Below are 20,827 nucleotides of genomic sequence, written 5' to 3'. Positions count from 1 at the left end.
CAGGCCAGGAAATTTCTGACTAGCAGGAAGGAATGCACAGGGGAAGATGGCAGAATAAAGATGTCATCAACATGCCAGAGAGCAGGCAAAACTGGCTAGAAGCTTCACTGTTGGAAAGAGGAATATAATGCCTTTGGGGAAAGTAATTCAAAGAGTAAAAAGTATAGATGATAGATTCTGGCTACCCACTTATGCTTCTAGAAAGTAACCTAATCTGTTAATTTTTTTAAATTGCTAAGATCACATAATATTTATACAGAAACAAAAGAAGTTGTGGGCCAATGATTTTTATAAATTTAATGAACAGTGTCAAATGGTAATAAAGAAAGATTTATGTATTTAAAAGTTTGTGTAATAATTGGGGTTTATGGGATCTGAGCTAATGATATACAGTAAATAGCATTTAGACAATAAAAAATGGGGATGGTTGGAGTAAAATTATTCTCCATTTTATCATTTTCTTTTCCAGAACACCCCATAACAAGTATAAAATGCTTTCCAGCAACAGGTAGCAATAGTTGCACCCTGTGTTCCTCTTTGAGCATGGCACTTTACTTATGAATAAATACAGTCCTACCAAATATATAATTTTTTAGAAGTAATGATAAGAATGAATGATTTTTAGAAAAGCAGCCATATTTGATTCCTAAGCTGTCCTATAGAGTTTCTGCACACTTCCACAAGATGCTGTAAGTCTAAAAAGATTTTTGTTTTGCTTTAAAAAAAAAAGAGAGAGAGAGAAAGCAAAACTTTTCAGAAGATACAGATCATCCTTCCTAAATATCACTTCTCTGGTTGTGACAAATCCAAAGTATTAACCAGATTATTAATTATCAGAAAGGGAACAGGAATCAACCAGAAAACTCCCAAACTCAAGAAAGACGATACAGACAAAGGCCAGAGGTGGTAACAAACATGAAAAGATGAAGAGGCCTCTGCATGCAGTGATACTGAGCTAGTAAATCTCTTCACCCTATAAAGACAAAGATGAAGAAAGAGAATACAAAGCCTTGAAGGATACAGCCAAGGAAAAGCCTGAACTCATCAAATATGGACAGTAAAGACATTGGGAGAGCATTGAGCATCTATTACATGTCTTACATGGTCACAGGTGTGGAAGATGGGGGCAGGAGGGCTCTCAGTCCCTGCCCTCCTGGCACTGAAACACTAGTGGGAGAGACAGATATTAAACAGATAAACTCAATTTCATCAAATCTAAAATTCCATTAATCACACCATTAGAACTGTAAGTCACCATTCATTGGCAAGATACCTGCCAGTTTCAGAAAGATGAAAACATGAAACACATGAATTTTAGAGTTGACAAAATACAGTCACCACAAGTGTGAAAAGTGCTCTAAGAAAGAAAGGAGTGCCAGGAAATCATATATGAGAGAAGGCTAATCTTAGGGTATGAGAGAATCTGAGTCCTGACAGGTGTCAGGGAGATGGGAGGAGGGGAAGCAAGCAATACAAGAGAAAGAACACTAGCAGCTTTGCCACAGAGCCATGCTGAGGGGGAGGAAATCCAGAGCCCTGAAACTGAAAGAAGAACAATGTGGCCAGAGAGGGAAGAGGAGATGGGCTGCAGCTGGGGCCCATCTCCCATGTCTGTGCAAGTTGAACAGGGAATGGAAACAAGACATGGGGTGGTCGCAGGCAGTTCACACAACAGGAGGAATAACATCTACAGCCAACTGAATACAGCGGGCATGCTAAAGATCTTTGGATTCTAATTTATGTAACACTACGTGGGTCATAAACAAAATCTTTCTGGAGATTCCATGAGGCCCAAAGGATAACATATTAAAGAACTGAGTATTCAGCATAAGAGTCATAGCAAGCTGAAAACTAGTTTTGAGCTAAGGATGTGAAAACATCAGATTTATGCTTTCTATGCTGATAAACGAAAAAGTAAGCTTCAGAACAATGTACACAGCATGTTACTGTTTGTATATAAAAATGTGTGTGTGAGGGGGTGAGAACCAGAGAAAGAAAGGGAGAATATGCTTAGATGTCTGAATGGACAAAAATTATCTCTGAAAAAAAAAATAGCTAAGAACCTGTCAAGGCCACCGATTGTCTCTTGCAAGGAGACTTGCATGTCCATGGTACTTTCTGGACTTTGATCTACGGGACTGAACAACCCTGTTAGAAAAACAAATGGATAAACTGAAACAAAATAATCTAATCAATGAAACTTCACTCTGGCTGCTGTGATACTAAAGAGGGAAAGTGCGGGGACAAGGGATGCTGCTGCAGTGGTCCAGGCCAGAGCAGACAGTGATGCAGATCAGGGTGGCGGCAGTAGAGATAAAGAGAAGAAAAGCATGAAGAATACACAATCAATGGGATTTGGTGATAGAAGACCAAGCAATAGTGAGGTGTCCAGGTTTCTAGAAAAAGCAACTGGATGAATGGGACAGTTGAACTGGGGGAGAGGCAGTCAGTAGAAGTGAATACCATGGTTCTGTTGTACTATGTTTAGTTTGAGACGTGAAACATGGAAGTGGAGATGTTAAGGAGATGGCTGGATAGGACGCTGGGGCTCAGTATAGAGGTCTGGATTGAAAATGCAAATCTGGGAGTACCTGTGTTAAGTCGGCTTCCCTGCAAAATAGACTCTGGAATGGAAATCTGGAGCTGTGTGCAGGAGGTTCCCTGGGGAGAGTGCTCTCAGCATCAACACCTGTTGGGGAGTGAGGTGAGTGGGATTGGGCCAAGGGAGGATTTTAACAACTCTGGAGCTGGAACTGTCCTTCAAAGCTGTCCTGCTTTGAGGAAATGGAACCAGTTTTTTATATCTCACACTGACCAATATTGACTGGCTTGGGCAGGGTGTACGAAGATGGTGGTTTTCTTATGCTGACGTTAATTCCTGAATACAAGTTCATATGAGAAAGGTCACCTTCCTACACACCATGAACTGGGGGAGTGAGTGTACCTCATTCCTGCAATGAAGCTGGGAGAGAAGCAGTGCCATTACATCCTACAGCAGCCCACAGTCAGATCTCTCATGACAGTGGCTTTCCCAGAAGGCAGATTGCTGCCTTCTGTTGGAGTCCCACGCAAATACAGAGGCATTCCATTTCTCCATTGTTTTTTCTAGAAACTTCAAGATTTCTCTAGCTCTAGACCAACTTTTACATTAGTTTCTTGGTCCAGGGGTTCCATATCTGGCAGATAGTGTAAAGTTAAGCCCTGTGCCATTCTACAGCTAACTACAGCTGGTTTTCAGAGTTTGTTTTCACCGGTGGATGACAGTTGCTTGACCCTTAGGCTTAAGGGCAGTATTTTTCTAATCCTGCTTGAGGGACAGAAGAAGAACCTTCCCATTCCTGGACTTATATAAGGAACCCAATCCCAGCCTCCCTCTGTACACGGGCTTGGAACTCTGGCTCTTCCCATTCATACTCAGCCTAAACCCCCCAGCTCAGGCTCAATGCTGTGGCCACCTAACCCAGAAACTGTATGGTGTCTTATATTAAAGTTGTGTACTTAATGCACCTTCTGTCCTTCTCAACTCAGGACAGGCCTTAGTTTTTGCACACCATCACGATGCTTTCCTTGGGCCCTTGCCTAGGAACATTCCTATTGGACAGTCCTGTTGGATTGAACTAAAGGTCAGGACGGGTAATGCTTGAGTGGGGCCTTCTTTACTCTGGGCCTGGTTTCCCGTTGTTGGTGGGATGGTGGGGATGAGAGGCACTGTGCAGAGGTGCCCCTTTTTATTTTCTCTTCTTTCAAATCAAAAGAAACAGGCAGGCCTCCCTGAGGCAGGGTCTAACCCAGCGCAACTCCCCCGTTGCCATTGAGTTTCACATTCTGCAACCTCAGCTTCATATGCCGAGACAGAAAAAGCAGCAGGAAGACTTGTTTAACATTTATTCCCAGGATTTTTTTTTTAATTTCCTCTGAAATGAATATGAATGCACCATGGTCTTTACACTCTGCAGGAGCTAATCCCCCACTGGAAGCTTTGGGGGAACTTCGTTCCTTCTTGCGGATGCAATCTGTCGGCACCCGCGTTCCTTCAGGCTCTTTTGAAAGGCCCACAGTGGATGGAGGGGCTCTCTCTTTGGAGCTCTATTACATGTATAACTGTGATTCTTGAAAAAGAAAATAACATAGGAATTGCTTCCAAATGCCTGTGTGAAACCCTGACTTCTCTCCGAGTGCAGGCGGCTTTCACTGGCTTGTCGGACAGCAAGTATGCCCAGCGTGCCCGACTGCTGCAGGCCGCTGACCAAGGGGGGGGGCACTTACCCCAGCCTGAGCCCCCTGCACACGCTCAATGGGAAATGTGTGCTTTCAATGTTGAAAGAACCATAGGAAGAAAATGATATTTTTATAGATGAAAGTGCTTAATAAGTATTATTTGCTAAGTAAAATCATGTAGTCCTTGAATGTCTTAGTTGAGGTGTCAATTTCATGAACAAGGAAAAATCTGGCTGAAGCTTTAATCTCTTCTAATAATGGCAATAGAAATTCTTCATATTTATCCAGTGAGCATGTCTTAATTTTTTATTGTATGCATGGCAACATAAGGAGGCTCTCTGGGGGCATTTTAACCAATCGGTCTTTGATCTCAAGAAGCTTCTTTTAAGGTAACTAATTTATTTGGGGGCTAGCTTGTGGGATAAAAATGGTCCTAGAATTGCTAATCCAGTTGAGAGGATTTAAACTACTCAAGGCTATGGAAGGCTATCTGTTAAATTCTCTGTCCATGCCCTTTCACACATTTGTGCTTTTAAATCATACGGAGTATTTTTCTCGGCACAGAATAAGGAACCCTGATTATAATAAAGCATTCCCAGGTCTCTCAGTGAATCATATGGAATGGGAATCCATCTTAGAGTTAAAGCCGTATATCTCTCCCACACTATCTGATGAAGCCTTCTGCAGGTTTCTTGGGTGGCCAATCACATGACAGATATATGACTTTGAGACAGGAACTGAAATAAAATTCCTATAATACCCTCAGGGGAAAGAGGCATTGTCACTGTTGAGCCTTTTATCCATGACTTAATCCCCTTTAAACTTCCCTTAACCCTTACTTAGGGCTCTGAACTGAACCTACGAGAGCTGCTCAGTTTTCCTACCTTATCCTCAGTACTTCAAACTGCTATGGCTTTGTGAATTTTCTTTCAAGGATTTCAAGGGCTCAATGATACAACATAGGCGCTGGTAGACTTTATTCAATATTCTAATCATCAACCCCAAGAATGCTTCACACGATGGGCCCACAGGAGACAGACAAACTGAAGAACAAACAATATGATGTTTCCAGAAAATACATTTTCAATGGCACATTTTCAACAGCCCCAAATTGGAGACCACAGACTCTCGGCCACACCTGTTGTCGGGTAGCAGTGAACTGCAGACAAAACCCCCCAAATTCTCCAACTGACCCCTCCATCTCCCCCACCCTGTAACAGCCTGGTAAAGTGGATGTGGGGCTCCTGCTCCAGAGATGCACGTCAAAGACGAGAAAGGCAATCCCTAACAGTCATTCCATGGTTTCTCTTTCTGTCTCAGAATTCAGCAAACGGTCATGCTGCCTTTCCAGTTCCTCAGACCAAAACCTCAGGGTCATCTCAACTCCTCTTTTTCACAGCATCTAACATGTCAGAAAAAGCTATTGGCTTTACTTTCAAAATATGTTCAGAATCCAGCTTCTTCTCACCACCTCCACCACTTCCATGCTGGTCCAAACCACCGTCATCTCTCCCCTGGGTTCCTGCAAGAGACTCTAACTGGATTCCTTGCTTTCTCTCACGGCTCCTGTCTACTCCCACTCAGGAGACAGAATAATCCTGTTAAAACTTCAGTCAGATCATCTCACTTTCCTGCTGGAAACTCCACACCAGCTCTAGGCTGGCTCACACAGAGTGAAAGCCAGGGTACTGACAGTGGCCCCCAGGGCCTGACCAGACCTATGCCCCTGTACCTGAATTATCTACTCCTGCTCGCTCACTCCGCCATGCCCATGCCAACATCTGTGATGCGCCTCTCATCTTGCAGACTTTAAGTCTTAAGTCTTTGCCCAAAGGCAACCTCCCTTTGGGGCCTTCCCCAGTCATTCCCAGTACCTGCAACCCCCAACTCCTGGCTCCATTTACCCTTTTCTGTTGTATTAGCTCTACTACACATCACCATATGACCAACTATTTATTTACATATTTTTGGATTCCTTCCCTCTGCTAGAATATGAGTTCCATTAAGGCAGGACTTCTTGTCTGTTTGTCCCCTCCTTCATTTATAATAGATATAAAACACTGGCTCATGGTAAGTGTTCAATAAATACCTGAATAAAGAATGGATGAAAGAATGTTAAGACTGAATTATACACTTTAGGACTCGAGGCTTTGATATGGTTTCTCCCAAATATTCTGCAATACACATACAGCCCAATGTCTTCAGAGTCTATAGCAGGTGTGTTAAAGGGGGAATAAGGGGCCTCACAGGATTTCTAGAAACCTTTTGGATTAAATTCCACACTTTAGGAGGTGAGATTATGTTAAGCTTCCACATACAGACAAGTCCCTGTCAGCTGATCAGGGGCTGATACTGGAGCTGTTACATGCATGGCCCTGGATCTAGTTTCAGGGGAGACAGGCATGGAGCTGTTCTGGGAAAGAGAGCAGAGCACAGTGGCCTCCACGTCCATATCTGCCTCTAGCACCAACCGCACACTCGTGTCCAATACCGAGATTTTCTCCTATGAAAACAGGCACTCCCTCAAATAGGAGTATCACTGCAGAAAAGAAACTTTCCAATGGAAATTTGGTGAGAGGAATGTGCTATATGTCCAAAGATTTATTTTTTTGATTTGGGATTGGTTTGGGGTTAGGGTAAAATAGAAAAAGAAAGTTGATAGTAATAGGCTTTTTGAGGACTTTACTTTTTTTTTTACAAAGAAATTAAAGACAACATGAGAAAGAAATATCTGATCATCAGCATTTTGACCAGTAGTAATATGAGTATGTTTTATTAGAGTTAGTGTGTGTGCATGTGTGACTGAGAGAGTCAGGGAGAAGGAAAAAGGAGAATGACACTTTTTTTCAAAATGAAGTTTCCTATTCATTAACAGATAGATCTGTTGTCTCTGTTCTTTTTTGAAGCATAATCTCAAATTATCAGTTCAAAGATCAGTCAATTTAGTGACAAGAAAACACAACATCACTGAAACCAGTGTTTCTCACTGAATCACATCAGTATTAAAATGTTTTCCATAGACTTGTAAAACAAAAATACAAAGTCTTAGTGAAAGTTGCTTCAAGTTCACATATGTCTAAATGTTAGATTATTCCCTTAAAGATAATGGTTGGCATGGTAACAAAAATAAAAGAAAATTATATTCTTAACATGGTTTTGGACAAAGAATTTAAAAAGACAAATTCCACCATCACTTATCTATGATGTTTACTATCATTCTAATGACTACTTAGAAGGAAGTACACCTAGCCAATGACTTCAGGGGTACTACTCCTCATTAAACAGTATTGTTTTCTCATTATTTCATTTGTGCAGAGAGCGTGGGTCCAACAAGACTTTGCATCCTTTCAGAGCAGAAGCTGTATCTTACAACCCCAGGTGGCAAGTACAGAACCAGACACATAATAGTAGGCACTTAGTGAATACCAGCTGGCTTTACTTTGCTGTCAGCAATTATTTAAAACTCTGGCAAAGGCTTTGAAATTGTGCACAGGCAAAGAAAAACTGGCTGGCATGGGTTAAGATGCCCTACCAAAAAGCAAACATCATACAGGATAAAGAAAACCATAGAATGAACACAAGTTTTGCAGGTTTGCATCAGGTATCACAGTGAACCATGTTTCAGAAGTTTGTTGTTTTTTTTTTTTGTTTTTTTAAAACAAACAAAAAAACACACTCTTAAAAAGTTAGCTTTGAAGTAGGTATTTTTAAGACGTGAATTCAGAGCTAAAATAAATTCTTACAGTTTTCATCCTGGGCAATGCATTGTAAGGGGATCCCAAAGAAAGACGTATAGCTGTCATTGTACCACACCAGAAGCTCGGTGCCCCTAGGGATATCTATACAGGCTCGGTAGAATATATTCGACCTATTCAAAACAAAAGAAAACCCAGCTTAGTAATACGTAGGACTCATGTGCCCCCACCACATTTTTATTGCCCCAAGAACTTTCTGCCCAGCTCCACCTAAACAGTTTGTTTGTAATAAATCTACACCCACCATATCGTCCCCAGCAATCAATCAGAGCCTGTAACTCAGTATGATAAACAGCATAGAGTTTATTTCCACCGTGTGCCTCCATAGAGGGTCTTGAAGAGATAGATATTTGGCCCAGGAGATGGCAGAAAGGCAAAGTTCATTTAAAACAAATTCCATCTCACGCTAATGAGAAAATTCTCTCTTGGCAAATTGCAAAGACAGTGGTGCCTCAACCTCATATATAAATTAATACTATTGATCTCTTATTTGAAGGAAAAGCAGTAGGTGTATTCTGGCAACCTGGCATTGGGAGTTCCCAAATTTGTAATAAAAATGAACAGCTTTGTGATATAAGGACTAAGAGAAATAAAAATCCTCTCCACTGCCTTTTTTTTTTTTTTTTTTTCTGAAGTTGGATACAGGAGAAGAGGGGAAAAAAAAAACTCTCTTATGTGAAATGGATGGAAATTCAATAAATACAAGAGGAGCACTTTACACTGGCTGAAAGATTACACTCTGGAATGATACAGTGAAGGTACCAAGAAATAAACATTTTTTATCTCAGCTTTGATACCGTAAAGAAAAATCTACAGATTAAAAAAAAAAAATGAGGAGATTGCGACTGGTTTTCTCAATGAGGAATGGCTACAAATATGAGCCTCAAGTTCCAGATAAAAGTGTTTGGGGTTGGTGGGCCTTAAATTTCGCCTTTCTGTGAGGAATTGGCTGTAGCAGGGCAATTTGTTCCTTGTACAACACTGCAGACATAAGGAGAATCCTTCTCCACATTTTTCATGGCAGTGAGATATGCACTTGTCAACATATTTTGTCACCACAAAGTGGCTCTTGGCAATAGGATCATAAAGATCAATAAAAAAGTGCAGATTCTCAATATTTTACTTGCAGCTGCAAAAATTTCATTTATCTTGTTATTTTCCTTACTTGCTGCCATTCTGTCTCACGAGGGCACTGCTAGCTAAGCAGAATGTTTTTTCCCAACATTCTATGAATATCTGACAAAAACTCCAGCCAGTTGTCCGGCCCTCACCAACCTTTCCTCCCTCTGCATCTCTAGAGCTGTGCATTTTATTAATTCTTTCCACTGCTACATAAAAAAAAAAAATCAAAATTGGAGCGAGCTATAAATCACTGGCATCTCCTAACTTGAGAAAAATTGAGTCTACTTTGTACTTCACCCTTGTAACATTTCATCTCTCGGTTTGGCTTCTCTTAATATAAACACAGCGCCCGGCAAATGAATGTGCTAAAACCAAATGACACACTTTGCCGCTGAAAGAGCAGGACTGTTTTTGAGCAATGGGTGGTCTTCTGAGGCATGGAGTAGGCCGAAAGGGGGGGAAAAATGTGTAAGCGTACACCGTTCCTTACAAGCGGGCAGAGCTTCCAAAACTCGCAGAAATCTCTGCATGTTGAAGCACATCAAAGGGATTTTTCCCTTTTCAGATAATATTTCCTTTGCTGACATGTATTTAGTATTGTGGTTGGATGACTCATAAAGATAGCTTCATGGCGTCCCAACGCAGTTGAAGCAGAACACATGCCAACAAACATTATTGTCAGCCTCAAAATAAAAACAAAACGTTCAGCTAAGGGTCAATCAATCAAGGGCGCTTTGAAGAAAATTCCATTTAGATATTACAAATCATAACAGAATGAATTTAAACCAGCTGACTTTTTGTGAAGAGGACATTCACGTACAATAAAAATTAGACTGGCTCTTCAGGGTCCAACTTTTCTATTTTCTTACTTTTGGACGTGGCCACTGGTGATGGATGCCAGTTTTTAAAATTGTGTTTTTGTAGTTCATTTTATAAAGATCTGAAGTAATCAAAAACAGATCAGCCGAGAGAGCCCGTTGTTAAAGCGCCGTCATGAAAGGGGAGTTGTAAAATCCACTTAATATTGACAGATAGGTAATGACTTACTCGTGCCCCCCCCTTCCCCTTAAGCATGTTTTTCCCCCCAAATTCAGAATTTGTCTCAAGAGCTCCCTGGGTATCCATTACAAGAACCAGCCAAACTATCTTTTGACGGCTAGACAAGAACAATCTTGACTAATTTTCTAGCTCAGAGTTTTGGGAAAACTTCATGACAATAAAGGTGGGTTAGGACTGTAGACAGCAGTGTAACCAAATACCGTCTTGCACTATTTCGTTTAAACCATTATTTAATAAAATAAAACTGCATAGGAAACCAAGGCAATGAGTCAGATGGTGCCCCAATTTTCTCCTTTTGAACTGGAGACCTTTAGAGAGCAAGCCAGATTTGTGCAGCCTTTTAAGCTATAAGGCGAAGAAAGGTTAAAAAACAAAACAAAAACAACAACAAACAAACAAACAAAAAAACCCCACTTCATTTAAAAAAAAAAAAGGCAGAAAAATAAATAGCCATAGGCAGGACTCCAAGTTGCCAAGCACAAGGCCCTTGGCTTTGATGTGTCTGTGGTGCCTAATAAAGCTAAACAGTTGCTTCTGATTCTAAAGAACACGGCTGTTTATAACTGAGCTCATATATTTATGTGGCACATGTTTTCGAGGGATTTTGAGAAAAAAAAAAAAAAGGCTTAGTGGTGGCTTTTTTTTTTTTTTTTTTTTTTTCTTTTTAATTTGTTTTTGCCATCTTGTCTCCACTCCAGGCTTCTCAGGCAGTAAGTGGAAATGCTTGCTCAGCAGGTGCACTGAGGTGGCTTAACATCCTGAGAATCCACCTTGCTTCTCAGCTCCCCAGAGGCCTCCTTATGTGACTTCCTGTGGGGAAAGGGAGATGGCTCCCCTTTGCCTTTGCCCCTCATTGAGCTGTACCAGTACATCCATCATGGGAGATGGGGGCTCTTCTACACTTTGAAACTAATTCATCTTTGGAAACATATCGAGAGTCATCAAAGGACCAAACCCAAATGTTCTGGCACTCTTTGAAGGAGCAGGAGAGGTTACCCTGGCTCAGTCATTGTTGCAGAGACAGCAGGTTTCAGAAGGACCATCCTGGGAAGGTTGAGAGTTCCTAGATTCCCATGCCTTTATGCAAATGAAACTGTCCTTCCTGGGAGCTATCCTGAGGAGCTGAAAGCCAGGGGTCTGGGACTGAGTTTCTGAACTCCTACTGATATGTGGGTACCCATCTGCTGGGGGAGCCATCCCAAGTCAGTGGCTTTGCAGGACTCAATCAGGCTTTTGTGGAAGTTCAAGTAATAATGTGGAAGTAACTTTGGCATGTTCATAGAGTGTAAGAGGCCATTCACTCACTAATCTCTTTATAAGGAGGCTTCAGAAAACTAACCAAAAAAAACAAAAACAAAAACTCTGTCAATCTGTGCAGAGTTCTATAGGATTTTTCCAACCACTAGCAGCAAGCCTGAATTTACATATGCAAGCCATAGGGCTTCAGGTCTGTACGTGGTAAATCAAGATATACTTTACCTGTACTGAACTACTGTTAGATTCTGTTCTCCGCAGTGCCTTGCACATCGGATATACCTCATCCAGCTCGACTTACTAGGTTCCCCACCATCAATAAAGTGCTGTAGTGTCCCATCTTGATCATATATCTAGAGAAGAGGTCAGAAGGTCAAGTAGTTAGAACGAATCATCAGCAATCATTTTCCCTGCTTCCCTTGGTGTCTTTATGTGTCAGCTGCAGAAATTTATTGCCCTCAGGTTTGCTAGTGCTTATTGATGCTTGTGAAAACAACCGGAATAACAGGAAAATATTTTTTGGTGAAGCAAGTCGATCACATTTCTTTTATCAAGCCAATCTTCTCTGTATTAAACAGATTTGGGGTATCTCAAGGATGTGGCCATATTTCCCAAAGAAATATTTAACCTATTTTGACAGGCTAGTCTTAAGTAATGAGCTGCTGGATAAACAAAGCAAGCTGAAAGAAGAGGCCACGCTGACATGGTTGGACATCCACATAAAAGGCCCCAGTCTTAAACATGTAACTGTTTAAAGGCATTTGGGAGGCAATCGTTGTCTGTCCAACAAGCTGGGTGACACCCCGCAGAAGGCAGTTGGAGAGTTAAAGAGCTGTGAAGAACTGCTCAAATGGATTCTGGTTCTGATGAAATAAAAGGACCCTCACCTCACAGTAGACATGGGACTTCAGCTGGTCAAGACTTGACACTATTAGGAGAGGAGTCATCAAAAAAGGGAGACCCTCAAAAAAGGCAATGAAAAAAAAAATAGCTGTTTCCTATGGATTTTAAATTTCTTCATGCTCTCATAATCATTGCCGTAGGTCAACTCAAGCAGATTTTTTCTCTCAAGATAACATATAAGAAAATGAAATCCATTTCAAATCACGCAATAAGCAAGGACAAAAAGTCTTTTGCAAAACAACTAGCTAACCAAGCACTCAGATTCAGAGCTCAGAGGAGTAGCCACAGCTCCCCTTCTAAAAAATACTTCAGATGCAGGGCATCTAAGGGGACATGGTGTCTGGAGTAGTGAGAGATGACACAGTTACCTATCAACAGCAATTCTAGAACGAATTCCCAGACTTAAGGGCATCTGGAAAGCAAGGTACAGTTAGAGTTTCTTAGAGATACAGTGCTCTGGAAGACCATGGTACAGTTGAGTGTTTTCAAATAAAATCAACAATGGGACCATCTAGTAGCCACTGAGGTGTCCCCAGAGCATCCTGGGAAATTATGTCTCTTACCCTTGCTATTTTGTCTTCCACACTTTGCTTTTCCAGATATACACACTGAGAGTCAGTCTCACAAAGAGACTTTCTGGTTACATTTGCCCTAAACTTAGTGGTCATTCATATTAATATAGCATAGTACTTCTATTCTGGAGGGCCACAGAGCTTAGGGATGACAGTTTTGGGGGGAGTTTTTTGTTTGTTTTCTTGTTTTTGTTCATTTTTTTACTATCACCCATCATTTTAAAAGAGTTGGATTTTTTTCTGCTTTTCTTAAACTCATTCTTCTTCGCCCCCAACCTTTCCACTAACCCCCACAAATAAAAAACAAACTTAATCTAATAAAGACAATCATTTGAGAAGTTATGGCTTTGTAAACACACTGGAAGGAACACAGCTGATAATCAATTTAGCCTGAGAAGAATGAAGAGCTTCCTGGATTATATTACATGTAAAGCTAATGACTTCTTTAAATTCCAACTTGGTGGATAATGACAGAGAACAGAAACATTTATGTGGTTGATACATCTGCTATGTGAGCAACCTAAAGACAGGCATCACGCTTAGATTAGATTACACTGTAGTTGTTTTGGGGTGTGTGTGTGTGTTTTAGGAAGTCACTTAATATTCAAAATCTCAACTCAGCCTGCTGTTGACAGCTAATGCAACATTGAACAATGTTCCCTAAATGCCAATTATTGACCATTAATGGAATAGAAAATGTTGAGGACCATCTTCCCCCACCCCCATCCCTGTCTCACTCTCTTCCAAAAACAAACCTTCTATAAGGGACCACCAGTGGACAGTAATATGAAGCATTTTTCAAAGTACCACATCATCCTCTTCAGTACTTCTAGTGGATGTCCTCAATAGCAAGTATTACTAGCATTCAGAGGTCGAGGGGCCTAACTTATTAGCTTACTTGAAAACAATGCACTCACCCATTTTGAAATGAGTGTAAATGTATTTCTTCCTACAGTTCTGTTTCAGCAATAATCTCCTTAACTAAGTATATCGTGACCCCAAGGAAACCCACAGTTTTTGCCTGCCTGATGTAAACTGTTTCTTGTCTTGAAGAAAAAGTAGATGCCTATTTGTTGGTAAATGTCATGTGATGCAGAATCTGACAGGAGGTTTTGTTTCCCTGGCTTCAGCTAATATTGATATTATAATGTTTCTCATGAAACTAACAAAATTCCCAGGCACCTACTTAAATCTTGTAACGGCATACCTAGAGTTGAAGAAAGTCATTCGTTCTGGATGCAGCTTTTGGATAGTGCCAAAAAACAAAAGGAATTTAAGGAGATCAACTAATGCCAAGACCAAGAGTTGTTTTGTTTTTATTATCTTTCAAAAGATTTAAAATGAGCAGGAAAATATCAAAAATCATGTACAAAGTATTTCAACAGTCTTTTCAGGACCTATGTTAAATGTTTTAAAAATCAGAAATTTTATTCATTCAAGTAGTGAGAACGAAGGTAAGAGCATTACATTTAGATGAAGGAAAAGATTCATTCTGAAAAAGAAAACAATTGAATGCAGCAAACTTTTGCTGAAAATTGTGTCATTTATTCTGAAAGAACATGAACAACAACATTTAAATATGTGCTCCACTTTCCTAAGAATGTAAAAAAAAAAAAAAAAAAGATCCTTCAGAGGTAAGAGAAGAAACATACAGGACACTGGGTAGGGTAAAGTCTGCAATGGAAAATCCTCAGAATCGTAGAATGTATGTATTTGACATATTTTTTAGAAAGCCTGAACCAGCATTGCTGAAAAGAGTATAAATTGGTACAAACACTGGAAAACATTTTGACAATATCTAAATTTGATAACACTTATATCCTATAATTTAGGAATTTTATTTCTAGAAAATTACCCCAGTGAAACTCTGATGCATGTGCTTAAGGAGGCAAGTTCAAGGACATTCACAGCAGCATTATTGTAATTGCAAACTGTTAGAAATATTCATCATCAGAAGAATAAATAAGTTGTCTTATTCATTCAAAAGCATTTGTATGAAACATTCGAAATTAATGCACTAGACCTGCTTGTATTAAGACCCAATTGAGAGTTGGGGATTTAGCTTGGTGGTAAAATACTTATCCAGCATACACAAACTCCTGGGTTCAATCCCCAACACCACAAAAACAAACAAACAAACAAAAATCCAGTTGATACAGATAATATTGATTGAGAAAAATCAAGGTGAGGATCATTATCATATCATTTATTAAAATTTCAAAATATATAAAATAACACTATAGTATATTTTATAGTAGCATATATTTTAATAAATATGGTGCTGGGAATAGAACACAGTACCTAGCACAAGCTGAGCATGTACTCTACCACTGAGCTATGCCCCACAACTTGCATTCAACTGTTTTCTTTTTCATAATGAATCTTTTCCTTCGTCTAAATGTAATGTTCTTACCTTCGTTCTCACTACTTGAATGAATAAAATTTCTTACCTTTTAAACATTTTACATAGGTACTGAAAAGGCTATTGAAATACTCTGTACATGATTTTTTATATTTTCCTGCTTATTTTAAATCTTTTGGGGAAAAAAAGTACTTTGTACTTTTCTGATTTTTTTTTGTCAAAGAAATAATAAGCAAAAAGAAAATCTATCCCTTTATTTCTTTGTACTTTAGTTTTGTATGCACTGTTAAAATGGAGACACTATGTTACCCAAGGTTAAAAACTCTTGTTTTCCTCCTGGGAAAATATTTGTAATATGTATCACTACATTATCAGCCTCTGATTTCTTTTGTGATTGCTGTTGCTGCTATTTTAAACTACTGCTTCTGGTCTGTACTTTCTCTTTTATCTTGTATCAATGGGAGTAGAAAGATAAGTAAGGGGGAGAGGTAATTCTTACCTCTGGGGGGATTTTAACAGTTTTCAATCCAATAATAGCTATCAAGACACCACACACGTGGTTTAAATAATGATCACACAAATGCTCACTCCTTATAAACCACGTGTGGCACTGACTGGAAACCACCATTAGAAAGGCGTTGTATTACAATACTGTATATCAGAAAACACTCTCCCATGATCATATTTTCCCAGAGCAAAACTCTACTTTAAATGAAAGAGCAAGAGTGAGATATACACCGGCATTGTATATTTCAACAATAGCTTGTGAGTGGCTTGCCCACAGCTTTTTATGAATGCTGACCCCTCACATTAACAATAATAATAATAACAATAATAATTAAATGTAAGCCAGAAACTGATTTGAGCTTATTTTAACATTAATAGCAAAAAACTACCTTCCACATGATAAGAATTTGTGTACCTTGGTGACCTGAACAAACAGTTTCTCTAAAGCAAGATTTACATATGAGTGGCTCTCAGGCTAAATTCAAGTCATAGACACTTTCTTTTTCTTGTACAGTGTTTTAAATATTTTTTAAAATTTTCCCAATTAGATTTCTAATTTCTCTTAAAAAATTAAAAGGTGAATCCCCAATCTCATCATCATGCACTGAGCTGAGAAAGCAAGGGCTTCATGGTTAGATTGGGTACATGATTTTCCAGTTCTCCATAGTTCCTGCTGCTCCATGTTCTTATATGCCACTTTCTATGTGTATTTACTTACCTGCTTGACCTTATTAAGCATTTACACTGATAACCACAGCTATAAAGGAATGACAACTACCACTGAAAATCAGTCTGTTATAGCTGGGAGCACTGTCACAGAAAACTGTATGAAGCAAGAGCCTGGAAGAACTGTTCGTCACTCCTGCATTGCCAAGGAGCCTTCACCTGACCCTGGGACCAAGCTTTTAGTTCTGTAGTTTTGCAGGGAAGGAGAGAGCAGTGTCTCTCCCACCTCCCCATTTTTACCAGCACAGACTTCCAACAATCTTTAAAGCAAAGGATCCCTTTTCACTCGAAGATTTAAATGTAATTCCACTATAAAAACCAGAAAGTTTCCTTGGTTAAAGAATGAGTAGGTAGCAGAAGCACCACACTGGCTCAATTAACACCAACGTTGCTCTCTGAGATAGTTCCTGGGACATCTCTAGGTCCTGTGGTAATCCAGGGGAGCCTGTGTGGAAATCAAAGGGTTCCCTCCAGTAGATGAGGCCTCCTTGAAGATTTCAGTCACCAATTCTTCTGCTAGAACACTGAGTACTGCAGCTAAATTTAGAGCCCGGGAAAATCAGATCTGTAAGGGAACCCAGTGGCTGTTCCAACCTGATCCGTTCATACATAAGGATATGAGGTCTCTCCGTTCATGACTTAGGCAAAGTAAAATTACTAGTCGGCAACAGACTCAGGCTTCCTCCCATGTGTCCACATCTCCCTGCCCAGCTGGAGTGCACGGAGGCTTCCCTCACATCCTTTAATTCTCTCAATGCCCTAACAAGATGTAATGGCCTCAAACAAAAACAAACTGAATTGTAACTCAATTTGCTCCTCCCAGCGCCTGGTTCCCTGAATTTTGTCATAGCAAGGACAGAAGGCAGATCCAAAGGGTTATATGTAAAAGGGTTAGCTAATTTTTTCAGGGAGTAGGAGACATTTCAGTCTCCCTCTCCTTGTTTCCAACCCTGGCATGTTTCGTTGCCAAGGCTAGGGACACCAGCATTGGTTTTGTGCTGAAGGAGTTCAAGTCTCCTTCACTTTTTGCCACCCAGAGGAGGTGAAGGAGTATATTTTATGCCGAAGCATCTAATGCAGGACCCAGCAAGTGGCAGGAAGGTAATCCGTGCTGAAGTGAACTGAATTCAACCCTCACAATAATCAACAGCTTCATAAAGATCTTGGATTTTATTCAAAATTAGAGAAGAAATGACCACTAAATGCAATAAAACCTGATTCTAAGTATAACAATGAGGGTCAGGAAAAAATTACATTCTCCTTTAAGTCAGCCTCTTTCAAGTTTATGAAATAGAAAGATGATGATTAAACATGTAATGAATTTACCAGAAAGTGCTCAGAAATGGTCACTGAGAGTTTTCCAGCTTACACCTGTGAGTTCAGAACTGTTTTTTGTTTAAAATATTTTCACAGGACATAGAGGATCCAGGGAAGAATAGATTTAAAAGATAGTTTCTAAGATCTCCTCCTCCTGTTCGCCACATGGTGCCTTTATACAGCCTCAGCTTTCTGTAAAATTCAGAAAATTAGGGGTTCAATAGTTCAGGGTACTCACAATTTGAGAAACTCAAATGAAGAGTACAGTGTTTACCAAGGTGAATAAAACTGTTTTACTATGAGATTCCTCTGTATGTCAAACTTTTGACTCTGAAAAGTTAATAATTAGAATACTTTTATTGGAAAATAGATGATTTCACTTTCAGCAGTATGGTCATTAGAGAACTTAAGTATTACTGGTGAAAACACGAAATAGAAGCCATCCTAAAAGGGGTGACAACGGGGGGGGGGGGGGGGGGGGCAAAGTACAGAGGCAAGGAGTGTGCATATGAGTGTCAGTTCCAGTGCCTGTGAGTGACAGCTGTGGCTCCATCATGAGGTGGTGATGTGACTTTGGAAAGTTCTCTAAATTTTCCAGAAAGCTGAGATATTCTCTTTATAAATGGATGCTAAATATGCTCCCTACCTCAAAAAACTGATATAAAATCAAATAAGCAAGTAATGTTGGAGAGTTAAAGCCCTGCTGGGCACCAAGAATTACCAAAAGAACATTAGTTACCCTTTGGCCAGCACTATTATTAGATGAAAAATGTCAACCTAGGCAAAATTTACTAACCTGTTCGTAGACACTGGCCACAATACTTGTGTGGCATATGCAAATACATTGTTGCTGAGTTTATTGGACCATAAGCTCATTGAGGGTAGAAACACATTTTAATCATTTTTAGATTTTAACCATATACACCTTACACAGGACTTTACAGCAGGAAATCAACTCTTGTTGAAAGTAAAAGAGGGAAATAAAAAAAACCCAGTTGTTCATATTTTTATCTCCTAGATAAGTCTATTTTAAAAACAAAACAAAAATGCTGTATTAAGGTAAATACTGTCTAGAAAACAGTAAAGATGGAAATCTTCAATTCCACATTTTCCATTCCTAAATTTAATCCATTTAAAGTTTAACATGGTGTTCCTTGTCATCCAAAGACACAGGCACCCACTACACTTTGAAGAATATTCTTGGAACGTACTGGAAGCTAATAGGTATTTATCATTGAGTGCTTTAATTAGTTGTTGCTTCAAGGGACCAATACACTTGCCATTGAGCATCCCCTATATGGGAATTCTTGACCACTTAAACTGCTGGCATTTTGATAAAAGAAAACCCAAGCATATATCTCTATGCGGACCCTCAACATATTCAGGATAGCGGAGCTGTCTGAGCAACCATATGGACCTGAACAAGGAGCAGAACCTGTGTGCGGGTTTCAGCCTGGATCCTTAGATGCACAGGGATTTGGCAGAGCTTCTGTGTGAAGAGGAAAACAGCAAGACCACACCACTGTGGCCTCCTAGCCTCCTTGTTTTTAAACTTTCAAATGAGCTAAATTAAGTCTTGAGACATCACAAAGTAATATGGGTTGAGCATTCCTAATCCCCCAATCCAAAATCCACACTCTGAAACTTTTTATGAAACCACTGAAAACACTTAAAGATTTCAGAGCGTTCTGGATTTCAGATGTTTAGAATAGGAATGTTCACCTAGTAAAACCTATGCAAATAATCCCGAATCTGAAACACTTATTAACTCAAGCATTTCGGATAAGGGAAACTCAACCTGTACTTTCAAAATGAGAAACAGCATCTGCCTCCACCTTGGCGGGAAGGAAGAACAGCAGTTAATCACCAGGTCATACATTCCTGTGGCATTTGAGTTTCTAAAATACTTTCACAGGCTAATGTGATCCTTATCTGTGACCTAAGGGGGAGGCCAAGAGTATGGTCCCATTTTACAGAAAGGAAAGCTTGGGCTGAGAAAGGTGAAATGACTTGCCCACAGCCGTACAGTTGGTAATGGCCACCGTCTTGTTGCTTTCTGCTCACATCCCATTTGTCCTCTCAGGGAGAAACAGTAGAGTTTTTTCTTTAAAAGCATCAAAAATTTTCCAAATGAGGGTCATAAAAATGTTCATAATGATTAATAGTGTCATTTATCAAACAAATTCCTATTTTCAGAGCAAATGTCAATTTAGTGAGAATTACTTAATCTGTTAGTAAAATTTACACAACAAGTAACCGTGCAATGGATAAAGACATAAATTTCCAGTTCCATGTAAAGTCACTCTCCTTGCCTTGGCAATATGCCATAGTGGCCAGAAACATCAAAAAAAAAAAAAAAAATGGGCAAGGCACAAGTCATTGGATAAAGATGCATAATTTAGTATAAAAGCTTCTTCATTAAAGCAAATACTGGCTAGTGCGTCCACATTATTTGTGTTCGGTTTTTAAACTTTTCTCAAATACATAATATTTTTTTTCCATTTTGATCAACTCTCTCTCCTGATTAATATATTAATAAGAATTAACTTATTTCATTGTTTCCAATAAGAAAACCCTTTCCTCTGACTTGGTTTTGGAATATTTTGGAATGTCTGAAATCCCAAGATTCTAAAACCGGTCTTCAAAGGTCAAGGAATAAATGCCCCATAAAATAAATGAGTAATGATTATATACACCGTTGCTGTATTTTCAGTAATGCTGATATAAAGCTATATACTGTACTTTGTCAATTCACATTCATCAAGTTCCAGAAATATTAGAAAATCATTACAGGTTTATGTTGAGTTTGCAGATAATACTAACATATAAGTCAAGACTGAAATATGGTAATCAGAAAAACAGTTGAAAAGTGTCAATAAACTGTAAAACACCCGTGGTGGTGTTGGCGAGGCCTTCATCAGAGAGCCAGCCATGTGAAGAGATGGAAATGGGTATTTTGGTCACACTGGGGGTCAGTTGCTGCTAAGTGTCAGGTTAGCAGAGGAGAGGCGGTCACTCTGAGGATTACGACA

At 39.6% G+C, this 20,827-nt stretch overlaps 1 protein-coding gene across 1 annotated transcript in view; it reads right to left on the bottom strand.

Moving 5' to 3' along the window:
- Positions 1 to 20,827, bottom strand: part of Prdm6 (PR/SET domain 6) — a 97,325-nt gene that overhangs the window by 19,208 nt on the left and 57,290 nt on the right. Inside the window, exons 3-4 of the mRNA XM_027949367.2 lie at positions 11,634 to 11,761; positions 7,962 to 8,086 (exon numbers count right to left, since the gene is read on the bottom strand). Of these exons, the coding sequence (XP_027805168.1) occupies positions 7,962 to 8,086; positions 11,634 to 11,761 (253 nt within the window). The remainder of the gene's footprint in view (positions 1 to 7,961; positions 8,087 to 11,633; positions 11,762 to 20,827) is intronic.

Source organism: Marmota flaviventris, chromosome 5, assembly GCF_047511675.1.
Source record: "Marmota flaviventris isolate mMarFla1 chromosome 5, mMarFla1.hap1, whole genome shotgun sequence".
Lineage (NCBI taxonomy): Eukaryota > Metazoa > Chordata > Mammalia > Rodentia > Sciuridae > Marmota > Marmota flaviventris.
The sequence above is the reverse complement of the archived record's forward strand: the minus strand, read 5'-3'. Positions and strand labels throughout refer to the sequence as shown.